Raw genomic sequence first — 13,543 nt, forward strand, 5'->3', positions numbered from 1 at the left:
ATGGGCTGGGGGGTGGGGTTAATGAAGAGGCAGGTGCATGACACCAGCATCACAACATCTGAGAGGAAATGAACAGTGATGTTTGTATATGATACATGCAGAAGACTACACAAACTCCACTTTGTCTTCTTTATTTCCCTTTGAAACACAAGACATGCAGTTGGCTTGAAGTGAACACTAAACAGATGAAAACATGCACAAAACGGACATGGGTCCTTTTTCTGGATGGATGAACATCTCATCTATAATAAGATGATGACACGCGGAGTGGTCTGGATTGTTTTTGGTTGCTGTTTGTCATGGGGCCAGAATCAGCAGAGGCTAATGAAAAGAGAGCCAGCCAGCCAGCCAAGACAGACAGGACAGGACAGACACACACACACACACACTATAGTAGCTCTGTGTTGATCCAGCCGGAAGCTGCTGACAGGGCCTAACTCACACTGACCTGCAGGAATGCTAAACAGGACACTTCACCTCTGTGTATCACTCCGGTGTTTGTGACAGAAATGGAGGGCCCAGAGACCAGGCCCTAATGATTATAGCTGATTGGACGGCAGGCCCTAATGGGAGGCCTAATGGCCAGTTGATGATGTAGTGGCTGACTCTAGAATCCTCTTGGAAGTGCTTGCCAAGGAGGTATGCATTTAAACCTGCACCCCTGTGATAACTGACTGCACACATGGAGAACCAAGCCCTTAATGAGATACTTTTCCCAGCATGGAGAATGTTCCTTGGGTAAAAAAAGAAAACAAACATTGCATTGTTTTTGTCTTGAGGGGTGGAGGACAGCAAATATGAATGTGTGTGTGTGTGTGTGTGTGTGTGTGTGTGTGTGTGTGTGTGTGTGTGTGTGTGTGTGTGAGTTCATGCCTCTTCCTCTTTAAGCTTAACAGACACACCAGGACACTCCACACTTTTTGGTCACAGGATAAGAGGAAACTCCACACCCCATCCTTTGTTCATAATGGACTTTTACTCTCCAGCGGCGCCAAACTTTCATCTACTTACTTCCCCAGTACTAACTCCCCTCTCCTCCTGACAGAGTAAGCATGTGACTAACCATGTCCGTTTGCGGTCAGTGTGGGTGAGGTGCATCAGGCCTCCACTTACAGTAATGGAGATAAGGTGACAGATTAACAGCCCAGGGAGAGATACCAGCCACTTTCCCTTTCGACAGCTCTGCTTCTCTCCCCTTCGATATCAGTACCGCAGCCGAGACCACATTTCCTCATCTCCATGACAAAAGCTAGACTTTTCTCTCCTCTAAACCCAAAGTCCTGTTTGAAGTCGCCTCAGACTCCTGGAGGGCAGAATACTAACAGTTCTGTTGGAAAGTTCCGAGGCCTCTTACCCTTCTCTTTGTCCTCTACACCAAAACTTTCTTCTCAGTCTTCGGGTTAAGCCAAACTGTAATTTCACAAGAGGAGTCAGATTCCAGTTCCAAAAAACAGATCGGAGGTTTCCTTGTGGGGTACACATTCCTACAACATGACATCATCCCTCCTATTATTTTTCTGCATTCAGACGCACTGTGCTGCTATGTCGTGTCTTGGACAATGGTTGGCACAGACGGAGCGGGAGGGATTTGGGGGAAAATAACTGAAACCTTGATAAGACCAAGCAGTCCACAGCAGGGAGCCATAAGTCATACTGTTCTGTTGTCCGTTTGGTGCCTTAGCTTTTTGTCAGCGTGAAACTGCATCTTAAATGTACCGTTTTTCCCAGTTCAGAGTGCCAGTGTGCACCTGGGCCTATGCTCCAGTCACATTGAAGGCTGAGTCATTAAGGCCCTCAACAGGAAGGGTACTTTAAAAGCTCTGAACTGGTGCCTTGTGGAAAAAAAACTGCAGTCAGAATATCAGCTTTCCACTATTACGCACGTGTCAAAATGTGAATGTGTAAAGCCAGCCTTGAGCCATAAGAGGTAGAGAGATATGTGCATATGAGCCTATGTTTCTATGTTGTGGAAATACCATGACGTGACATCCAAAATGTCATTCTAATCTTGACTGTATAAAGATTAAGATTGAATACATTTTCCAAAGAGGTGAACAATCAGTCATATCTTAAAATCTTATGGTTGTTCAGTGTCAATGTCAATGATGAGACATTGTGAAAGCTGTACATCTGATGCTGTGGAAACAGACTGGCAGAGATAAGCAACAAACAAAAAGAGCCCATTCTGCTGAACAAAGCTTACATAATCCACAAAAACATACACCCCCAAACCCCCCCAGACTACACACTTCCTTACAAGCACATGCATGACCTAACATACACCCCCAAACCCCCCCAGACTACACACATCCTTACAAGCATATGCACAAACTAACATACAAATTAGGGCAATGTCATTCAACTTCTTTGTAAATATGGTAGTGCATTCCAACGTTTGTTGTATCATCGACATTGGCATCTGCTGTAACGGGTGGTTTTGAAAGACCCCCACCCTTTTAATTCCAGTAAATCTCAACAAAAATTAAAGGATGGTTAAAGAGAGACATGAAACAAAGTTCAATAGACGTTCAGCAGTTTCCCAAATGTCCAAGGCAAGAGATATCCTTGAGGCTGTGCGAATAGATTCTTCTTGGTCTTAGATGAGTAAAACTAAGAAGTGCTTCGATAAACGTTGGCTAGCTTGTCTGTGATCCAACCCAGTAGAAAACAGAACACTTGACAAAGGGTCATAGGTAGACCACTCTGGTAACAATAACCTTTGCTTTTCCCATTTGGGTTTCTTTTCTTTCCACTTACGTCAGAGACCAGACAGCTAGAGGTCCTGAAGGACCCCATTCCAACACAGACCAGTGCTTCTTCCTCTTCTGATGCATGGGCTAACTGACCTCCTTTACAAGGTCTATGGGACCTGTCTGTTTAGCGAGCCAATTAAACATTTAGCACACCAACGGTAGAGTTGACAGGCAAACACCGGCGGCTTCAGTACAGAGACAGAATTTCACGGTCTGTCTAAAAGGTTTTAACACTTTCCCATCAATATGCCCAGTCTGAAAAGAAAGTGGAAATTTCCTTCTCATTATCCTGAGCTGTATTTGAGGCATTGTGACATGGGAGAGGAAGGTGCAATGGTGAAGGAGAACGCATAATATTCTGTTGAACTTCAACCATAAAAACTAGCAGATGACGGAGCAAACGATATGTTTTGTTTGCATGAAACAAAGTCAAGTCTATATGCAAAACGTCTAGTATGTTGGGATGGAAACTAGAAAAACGGGTACAATATTCAGATCAAGTGAACTCTAGCTCATTCCTTTTTGCCAGTAGCAAGAAGTACTATACTGGCAATGACTAAACTGTAAATTGATTGAACTTTTCCCAGAATTATTGTAAGTTCAATAGTTCAACACTGTGATGCCTCTGTCGTGGAGGGAAGGAGGAGGTTGTGTGCCTGTCTGTGTCATGATGCCCCAGGTTTTATTCCTGCCTCTAGCTTGCACAAGGCAGCAGGAGTAGGCCTAAGTAAGTGGAATGAAGGGACTGGATTGGGTGTTTGGGTGGGCTGGCTCTGTTTGAACACAAAGTCATGAATAAACCATGGCTGCAGTATGGGCGAGTGGCCCGGCGACCAATAGACAGTCACAGTGGGCTCCTTAGAAGCCTATCACTGGCCTGGGGAGGCTGACAGCTGCTCCCTCCCGGAGAATCCCCACAGACACCACCGCCGCGCTGGACATTTTGTTTGGGGCTCTGCCTTTCATTGTGGCCCAACAGTTTTACGAGACGCCGATAATGGGACATTGATGGTCTTCAATACGGAACACCGCTCCCTCTGGTCAATAATAATGCAGTGTGTGGCACACTTACGTTTAAAAAAGACAAGATGGCGATGTTATACGCCAGGGGGGTTTCACTCCCAATTCCTGGGGGTTTGCATTGATGCACACCTAACATCAAACCATTTCCCCAAGCTTTGTAGGTCTAATTGGGCAACAAGCTGTGAAATATTTCTTGGCATAAAAACTCAAATGAAACCTTTACAGCTTGAATATGTTGGACTTTCAAATAGAGGCCGGAGGTTAAAAAAAACATGATGGAAACCAACATCAGTTTTAAATATTGACTTTATAATGCAGGACAAATGAGTAGCTCCATACTAGAGGTCGACCGATTATGATTTTTCTATTCCGATACCGATATTCCGATACCGATTATTGGAGGCCCAAAAAAGCCGATACCGGTTAATCTGCCGTTTTAAAAAATAAATAAATAAATGTATTTGTAATAATGACAATTACAACAATACCGAATTAACACTTATTTTAACTTAATATAATACATCAATAAAATCAATTTAGCCTCAAGTAGATAATGAAACATGTTCAATTTGGTTTAAATAATGCAAAAACAAAGTGTTGGAGAAGAACGTAAAAGTGCAATATGTGCTATGTAAGAAAGCTAACGTTTCACAGTTCCTTGCTCAGAACATGAGAACATATGAAAGCTGGTGGTTCCTTTTAACTTGAGTCTTCAATATTCCCAGGTAAGAGTTTTAGGTTGTAGTTATTATAGGACTATTTCCATCTATACCATTTGTATTTCATTAACCTTTGACTATTGGATGTTCTTATAGGCACTTTAGTATTGCCAGTGTAACAGTATAGCTTCCGTCCCTCTCCTCGCTCCTCCCTGGGCTCGAACCAGCAACACAACGACAACAGCCACCACATCGAAGCAGCGTTACCCATGCAGAACAAGGGAAACAACCACCCCAAGGCTCAGAGCGAGTGAAGATTGAAACGCTATTAGCGCGCGCTAACTAGCCAGCCATTTTACTTCGGTCACACCAGCCTCATCTCAGGAGTTGATAGGTTTGAAGTCATAAACAGCGCAATGCTTGATGCACAACGAAGAGCTGCTGGCAAAACGCACAAAAGTGCTGTTTGAATGAAAGTTTACGTGCCTGCTTCTGCCTACCACCGCTCAGTCAGATACTTAGATACTTGTATGCTCAGTCAGATTATATGCAACACAGGACATGCTAGATAATATCTAGTAATATCATCAACCATGTGTAGTTAACTAGTGATTATGATTGATTGTTTTCTATAAGATAAGTTTAATGCTAGCTAGCAACTTACCATGGCTTACTGCATTTGCGTAACAGGCAGTCTCCTTGTGGAGTGCAACGAGAGAGAGGCAGGTCGTTATTGCGTTGGACTAGTTAACTGTAAGGTTGCAAGATTGGATCCCCCGAGCCGACGAGGTGAAAAACGAAGCAGTTAACCCACCGTTCCTAGGCCGTCATTGAAAATAAGAATGTATTCTTAACTGACTTGCCTATTTAGATAAAGATTAAATAAAGGTGTAAAAAAAAACAAAAAAAACATTTATATTTTAAAAAAACATCGGCAAATAGGCTCCCAAATATATAGATTTCTGATTGTTATGAAAAATTGAAATCGGCCATTCCGATTAATCGGTTGACCTTTACTTCATACAGCACACAAACATGTGATCCTCTGTCATTCTAACAGCTCCCATATTCCAATATACCAAATGTCAATCTCAGACAAAGCGTTTTAAAAATGTTTTAATTGTGGCAGCTCTGAACAAAGCCAAATCCACAGAATGGGGGGAAAAAACCAATGCAACTAAAAAACAAAGGGATTTGTGGTATCTGATGTCTAGGGGATGTAATGAAAATGAGTTAGACAGGATTAACACATGGATTTTGTCTATATTATCACACACTTAACCTCTTCAAACCAATTCCTAAACATTCCAACCTGGGTCCCTCATTCTGTTGTGGCCAGAGGGAGAGAAAGAGGTCAGAGTCCGAACATGTGTCTCTGAGCCAACTGACCTGGCTACATCCCACCGTTCCTGAGACTCTTTGACCATGAGAAGTGGGAAACAGAACTCACACCGCGCTGTTGCTGGCTCACCAGGGGCCTGTTAAGGGTTTAGTTTGGCTGACTCTGCCATGTCGGAGAAAGAAGAGGAAGCCCCACTACGTTGGACCTTTCTTTGTCATCCCAGCCCGACCCGTAATTCCCCTTAATCTGGTTGAGCACCATATGGGAGGGAGTGGATTGGGTGAGGCAGAGACCTGAGGTACCAGATGTCAGAGAAACGGTTGTGTGATGTGTTTGTTTGTGGAAACCTGATGGCGGGGGTAATGACTGTCCCCAATCCCTTCAATGGGCTGGGTTGTAGCTCATAACAATAGCTGAGCCACACGTAACGTATAAGGTGATAAATTGGGATGGGCGAGAGGCAAAACAAAGGGAGAGGGTAATCCGACAGTCTCTAGGAATCTCCTCAGGGATTTGGGGGCAGCCCCAAGCAGCACGGCAGGCCTGTCAGCTGGCTGAGGCAACTCCAGCCCAGCCTGGAGTGTTGGGGCCACAAGAGCATCCCGTGATAAAAGGGCAATTCCGCCACCTTTCAAAGTCATATTCATAATCTCAGGCACCAAACATGTCTACGTACAGTTGAAGTCGGAAGTTTACATACACTTAGGTTGGAGTCATTAAAACTTGCCGAAGAACACCATCCCAACCGTGAAGCCCGGGGGTGGCAGCTAGAGGTCAACCGATTAATCGGAATGGGCGATTAACTAGGGCCGATTTCAAGTTTTCATAACAATCGGTAATTGGCATATTTGGACAACGATCATGGCCGATTACATTGCACTTCACGAGGAGACTGCGTGGCAGGCTGACTACCTGTTATGCGAGTGCAGCAAGGAGCCAGGGTAAGGTGCTAGCTAGAATTAAACATATCTTATAAAAAACAATCAATCTTAACATAGTCACTAGTTAGCTACACATGGTTGATGATATTACTAGTTTATCTAGCTTGTCCTCATTTGCATATAATTGATGCGGTGCCTGTTAATTTATCATTGAATCATAGCCTACTTCGCCAAACGGGTGATGTAACAAGCGCATTCGCAAAAAGAGCGCTGTTGTTGCACCAATGTGTACCTAACCATAAACATCAACGCTTTTCTTAAAATCAATACACAAGTATATATTTTTAAACCTGCATATTTAGTTTAAATAAATTAATGTTAGCAGGCAATATTAAACTAGGGAAATTGTGTCACTTCTCTTGCGTTCATTGCACGCAGAGTCAGGCTATATGCAACAGTTTGGGCCGCCTGGCTCGTTGAGAACTAATTTGCCAGAAATGTACGTAATTATTACATAACATTGATGGTTGTGCAATGTAACAGGAATATTTAGACTAATGGATGCCACCAGTTAGATAAAATACGGAACAGTTAAGTATTTCACTGAAAGAATAAACGTTTTTTTGTCTTTCGAAATGATAGTTTCCGGAATTGACCATATTAATGACCTAAGGCTCGTATTTCTGTGTGTTATTATGTTAAAATTAAGTCTATGATTTGAGATTTGATAAAGCTCTCTGACTGAGTGGTGGGTAACGATGCTTCGAGGGTGGCTGTTGACGATGTGTTCCTGGTTCGAGCCCAGATAGGGGCGAGGAGAGGGAGGGAGGCTATACTGTTACACTGGCAATACTAAAGTGCCTATAAGAACATCAAATGGTCAAAGGTATATGAAATACAAATGGTATAGAGAGAAATAGTCCTATAATTCCTATAATAACCTCAACCTAAAACTTCTTACCTGGGAATATTGAAGACTCATGTTAAAAGGAACCACCAGCTTTCATATGTTCTCATGTTCTGAGCAAGGAACTTAAAAGTTAGCTCTTTTACATGGCACATATTGCACTTTTACTTTCTTCTCCAACACTTTGTTTTTGCATTATTATAACCACATTGAACATGTTTCATTATTTATTTGAGGCTAAATTAATTTGATTGATGTATTATATTAAGTTAAAATAAAAGTGTTAATTCAGTATTGTTGTAATTGTCATTATTACAAATAAATACATTTTAAAAAATGTATTTTTTGTATTTATTGTTTTTTAAATCGGCCGATTAATTGTTGTCGGTTTTTTTTTTGGAACTACAATAATCGGTATTGGTATCGGCATTGAAAAATCATAATCGGTCGACCTCTAGTGGCAGCATCATGTTGTGGGGGTGCTTTGCTGCAGGAGGGCCTGGTGCACTTCACAAAATAGATGGCATCATGAGGCAGGAAAATGATGTGGATATATCAAAGCAACAGCTCAAGACATCAGTCAGGAAGTTAAAGCTTGGTAGCAAAATGGGTCTTCCAAAAGGACAATCAAATTTCAAAAGTTGTGGCAAAATGCCTTAAGGACAACAAAGTCAAGGTATTGGAGTGGCCATCACAAAGCCCTGACCTCAATCCTATAGAAAATGTGTGGGCAGAACTGAAAAAGCGTATGAGAGGAAGGAGGCCTACAAACCTGACTCAGTTATACCAGCTCTGTCAGGAGGAATGGGCCAAAATTCACCCAACTTATTGTGGAAATCTGAAATAAATAATTCTGACATTTCACATTCTTAAAATAAAGTGGTGATCCTAACTGACCTAAGACAGGGAATTTTTACTTGGATTAAATGTCAGGAATTGTGAAAAACTGAGTTTAAATGTATTTGGCTAAGGTGTATGTAAACTTCCGACTTCAACTGTATGTGAAAACAGCGTGTTTCTATGATCTGTGGTAAAAAGATCATTAGAAATGCAATAAAAACATGATTCTCTGTCACATTGTAGGATTAAAAGTAAAAACTGATTTTAAGGGTTTAAACCTGCAACGAGTTTCGAGCCCAAGGGAGGGTATTTTCTTGCTCCCCACGTCACCACAAATCTAAACATATATATTTAACTAGGCAAGTCAGTTAAGAACAAATTCTTATTTACAATGATGGCCTCAGTGTTTGAAAATCACCGTTTTTAAATGTTTAAACTTTGATGTCATTGTGTAGAACTTTATATTTGTTTCCACAAAACAAATCAGTCACATGCGCTGAATACAACCAGTGTAGACTTTATCATGATATGTTTACTTACAACCCCTTTCCCAACAATGCAGAACTAAAAAGTAAGACAAATTAGCAAAAAAATGTACAAGGAAATAGTAACACAAAATAACAATAACAAATCTATAGACAAGGAGTACCGGTACAGAGTCAATGAGTGCGGTTACTGTGGATAGTCAGATTAATAGTTTGATTAAAATGTTTACATGCTTTGCAAGAGGAACGATTTCCCCAATAATCTTGTTTACATGGACACATCTGAAATCAGGCTACCTGGTGACACTGATAAATGCAGAAAATCGGCAATCAAAATAAACGTCCTACCACGGCGAACATGTTATTTTGGTAAGCATATTTGATCAAGTTTGTATGTGAAAATGACTTCTAAGACACATACATTGTTGTTCCGAACACACTTCACTCGTGTAAATAAAGGAGGCTCGCTCAGCTGGTGCTCGCACATGGGCAGATCAAATACACTGCTGGAACGCCCATTAAGGTGTTTACATGTCCAAATAATTTGAAAGGTTGATCAGAAAACCAGGAGTTTTAATCGGTGTATGCTTACTTAGATTCTGACCTTACGTCGATTAAGATAAGCAGAGTAAGGTGTTTACATGACTATTGCATCATCTAAAATAATCAGTTTAATATCTAATTATTATGAGGTAGTTGAGGTAATATGTACATGTAGGTAGGGGTAAAAGTGACTAGGCAATCAGAATAGATAATAAACAGAGTAGCAGAAGCATATGTGAAGAGTACGAAAGTCTGTCTATGCCTGAGTGTGTGTTTGGCATCAATATGCATGTGTGTTGTGTGTGTGAGCGTATGTAGTCGAATGTAGCCTGTGTGTGTGTCAGTGTAGTATGTGTGAGTAGAGTCCAGTGAGTGAGCCGGTGCAAGAGAGTCAGTGTAGTATGTGTGAGTAGAGTCCAGTGAGTGAGCCGGTGCCAGAGAGTCAGTGTAGTATGTGTGAGTAGAGTCCAGTGAGTGAGCCGGTGCCAGAGTGTCAGTGTAGTATGTGTGAGTAGAGTCCAGTGAGTGAGCCGGTGCCAGAGAGTCAGTGTAGTATGTGTGAGTAGAGTCCAGTGAGTGAGCCGGTGCCAGAGAGTCAGTGTAGTATGTGTGAGTAGAGTCCAGTGAGTGAGCCGGTGCCAGAGAGTCAGTGTAGTATGTGTGAGTAGAGTGTGAGCCAGTAGTGTCAGTGTAGTATGTGTGAGTAGAGTCCAGTGAGTGAGCCGGTGCCAGAGAGTCAGTGTAGTATGTGTGAGTAGAGTCCAGTGAGTGAGCCGGTGCCAGAGAGTCAGTGTAGTATGTGTGAGTAGAGTCCAGTGAGTGAGCCGGTGCCAGAGAGTCAGTGTAGTATGTGTGAGTAGAGTCCAGTGAGTGAGCCGGTGCCAGAGAGTCAGTGTAGTATGTGTGAGTAGAGTCCAGTGAGTGAGCCGGTGCCAGAGAGTCAGTGTAGTATGTGTGAGTAGAGTCCAGTGAGTGAGCCGGTGCCAGAGAGTCAGTGCAAATAAAAAAGGGGTCAATGCAAATAGTCAGGGAAGCCATTTGATTAGCAGCCTTATGGCTCGGGGTTAGAAAGCTGTTCAGGAGCCTTTTGGTCCCAGACTTGGCGCTCCGGTGCCACTTGCCGTGCGGTAGCAGAGAGAACAGTCTATGAATTAGATGGCTGGAGTCTGACAATTTTTACGGCCTTCCTCTGACATTGCCTGGTATAGAGGTCCTAGATGGCAGGGAGCTCGGCCCCAGTGATTTACTGGTCCATATGCACTACCCTCTGTAGCACCTTACGGTCATATGCCAAGCAGTTGTCATACCAAGCATGATGCAGCCAGTCAAGATGCTCTCAATGGTGCAGCTGTATGTTTACACTGGTATTGTGCAGGATATAATGAAAATGAGGTTGAAAAGTGGGAGTTGCCCTTGAATATGAACGCTTGACAGAGTTCACAACCCCACGGGAGACAAAGAGACCTTTATAGTGTAATTACACCTTATGTCCACAATTCTTACAATATAATAGTCTGCTGAATTTGATAAACACAGGAAAAACACAGGGTACACTGAGACCACTTAACTCTCCCCAGCCCTCATATCCCATCATCTCTCCCCTCTGGGTCACAGCAATTCATGTTTGTTTAGAGCCAAAAGAGGGTCCAGAATAGCACAGATGGTGATAGGTTTTCACAATGATAAAGCAGCCCAACCTCCTGGCCTGGGGCTCTCAGTTCTCTCAGTCATGTTGAACTCAATGTCGGACACTATCTCTACAGTGAATGAGCAGAGAGAAGCAACTAAATACAGGAGTCCTCCAGAACGTCTTGCACCTTGTGGCATTGTGGTTGTGGAAAAACAGCCTCTAAACAGCCGCCCAGCACTGTCATTTTAGTAATTACATAGGCCTCTGAGAACACAACAACACTCATAGTCAGAGAAAACGTCCTCCTGGGTGTGTGAGTAATGGTCTTTGTGTTTGTAAACTATGCCAGTAGGTGAATTTAGTGATTGGAAGAGCAGAAGGATAAAGGTGCAGTAAACTGCAGTTGATATACCATTGTAGTTGGAGATAACAGCTTTTGAGAGCAGAAAGATCGGAGGAATTGATAGCTCAAGAAGAGGCAACTGAGCCCCCCCTCCCCTCAAACCTTGAGGCATTTGTGATGGGGGTCTGCAAGTGGGATAGAAAGTGTCCCTCTCAAGGGAGACGATATAGATGGCCGTAAGCTTATGGTCCAGTGAATTAAAACCCGGGGAGAATGTGGATAAGCTTTTAGTTTCCCGAGAGCGAGAGTTCATTAGTGCGCCATCATCATAAGGGCTGGATTGGAGCTGGCCTGGCTAATCCAAAGGGATAGATTTCCCCAAAGCTTTAGCTGAGGCTCAGCGTCTTCTGTAGTTAAGTTCCTGAAGCTTGACCTCAGAGTAGAGTTGAGAGCACTCACCTCCTCTCAGCACAGCTCCCATGAACAAACACACTCAATCACTGAACATAAGGATCACTCTACATTCAATAGGATTAGCTACAACACTCCACTTTGTAAAAGGTCATCTTTCTCATAATCCAATAACAGAGTTGATCACCTTTTCATGAGAAAGACAATACACATAACTGTGTGGGGCGGCAGGTAGCCTAGCAGTTAAGAGCGTTGGGCCAGCAACCGAAAGGCCGCTGGTTGGAATCCCCAAGACAACTAGGTGAAAGATCTGACGAGCAAAGCACTTCCCCGATTTGCTCCTGTATGTCAGTCTGCATAAGAGCATCTGCTAAATGACTGAAATGTAATTTGTTGAAATATTGAGTCAACCAGCAAGAAACTGGTTGATGAGTCAGTTAGATAGCAAACACTGGCTTTTGAATCATGTCTGAACAACTGAGAACTGTCGATTTCCGCTGGCTCGACTAGCCTACTCCTGTTAGAGAATCACTGGCGTAGACGTTTAGCAGGATCTATTGATTTGGGAGACATTTAGTAGTTATGACAGGTGTGGCGTCAGCAGCAGCAGACAGAATGAAGCAAACTGCTTGTTTAAGCATGTTACCGATTGCCTTACTGCCTCCAGAGGAAGAGATTTCTGACTGTGCGCACATCTAATTGTCTTACTTAGGTGCCATCTGCCAATAATCCCAAAGCTTGGGCAAATAAACATAACGGAGATGTATTGCACTGCACACTCCCTCAGCCTTTCAGCGAGCTAAATTAAATCTGGCTATGAGATTTAAGATTTAAGGGTAACTTAAGGACTCACTGTTTCGGCTGGCTTTGAGCTTGGCCAGTAGTTTCTGAGTGGAGGGCAGGTCTCCGGTCTTGACGGCCTGCAGTAGGTCCTGCTCCTTCCCCATGATGGTCCAAGGTGTGTAAGCGCTTCACTGGCGTCCGTCCAGAGTCCAGGCAGCGGCTTCCTCACAGCGCCATGCTAAGGCACAGCCGCATCAACCTACCTCAGAGTTACTGTCCTCACAGAAACACACACAGCTGACAGATGAGGGAATGTGAAGCAGTAGTGGGGAGGACACTCACAGCCTCAAATCAGCGGTCTCAACTCCCAGTCCGGTTACGGATGCCAAGTCAAGGGAAGCCTGAGAGACGGAAAATCTCTTTTGCTGCTTAAATTTCCTGTTCAACTTTCTTTCGGTCTTTATTTACAAAATATTTTATTGTACAGAATGTGTCAGGGGTTGGAGTTGTGTGGAGCTACCATTTATGTGCTTGAGGGCCCCGGCGGGTGCTGTGGTCAGAGCACAGAGAAGGCTGGAATGGAGCTGCATGAACCAGCAGGCCAGAACCTGAGAAAAGAGAAAACGAGTATAACAGTTGGGTTAATAGGCTATATCATAGTCCAGACTCAATACTGGACAACCCACACAGACATGCAAGTCTTTCAATGCCCATATGGCTATAGTGAACATGGAGGAGAAACCAAAGCAAGGCCGTCAAAAAGCGTGTAACCCCAAGGAAGCTCCAACCCAAAGAACAGCAACAGGGTTTTTACCATGCTACAACAAAATTCAACCCGAATACTACGGGCTTATTAATTTGGAAATTAATCAAAATATTAAAAACTGGGAAGAAAAAACTATTTGCCAAAGTCCAGCGTGCCTATGATCTTTTTTTCATTTTT

General features: G+C 43.1%; 1 protein-coding gene across 8 annotated transcripts in view; it reads right to left on the reverse strand.

Moving 5' to 3' along the window:
- Positions 1-13,543, reverse strand: part of LOC112235031 (caskin-2) — an 86,876-nt gene that overhangs the window by 68,416 nt on the left and 4,917 nt on the right. For 7 of the 8 annotated variants that reach the window (XM_042327670.1, XM_042327674.1, XM_042327673.1 and 4 more), the window contains exon 2: positions 12,671-13,208. In XM_042327670.1, the coding sequence (XP_042183604.1) occupies positions 12,671-12,764 (94 nt within the window). In that variant the 5' untranslated portion in view covers positions 12,765-13,208. The remainder of the gene's footprint in view (positions 1-12,670; positions 13,209-13,543) is intronic. The other variant, XM_042327668.1, reaches the window with a different exon arrangement.

The sequence above is a fragment of the Oncorhynchus tshawytscha genome, linkage group LG09 (assembly GCF_018296145.1).
Source record: "Oncorhynchus tshawytscha isolate Ot180627B linkage group LG09, Otsh_v2.0, whole genome shotgun sequence".
NCBI classification, from domain to species: Eukaryota; Metazoa; Chordata; class Actinopteri; order Salmoniformes; family Salmonidae; genus Oncorhynchus; species Oncorhynchus tshawytscha.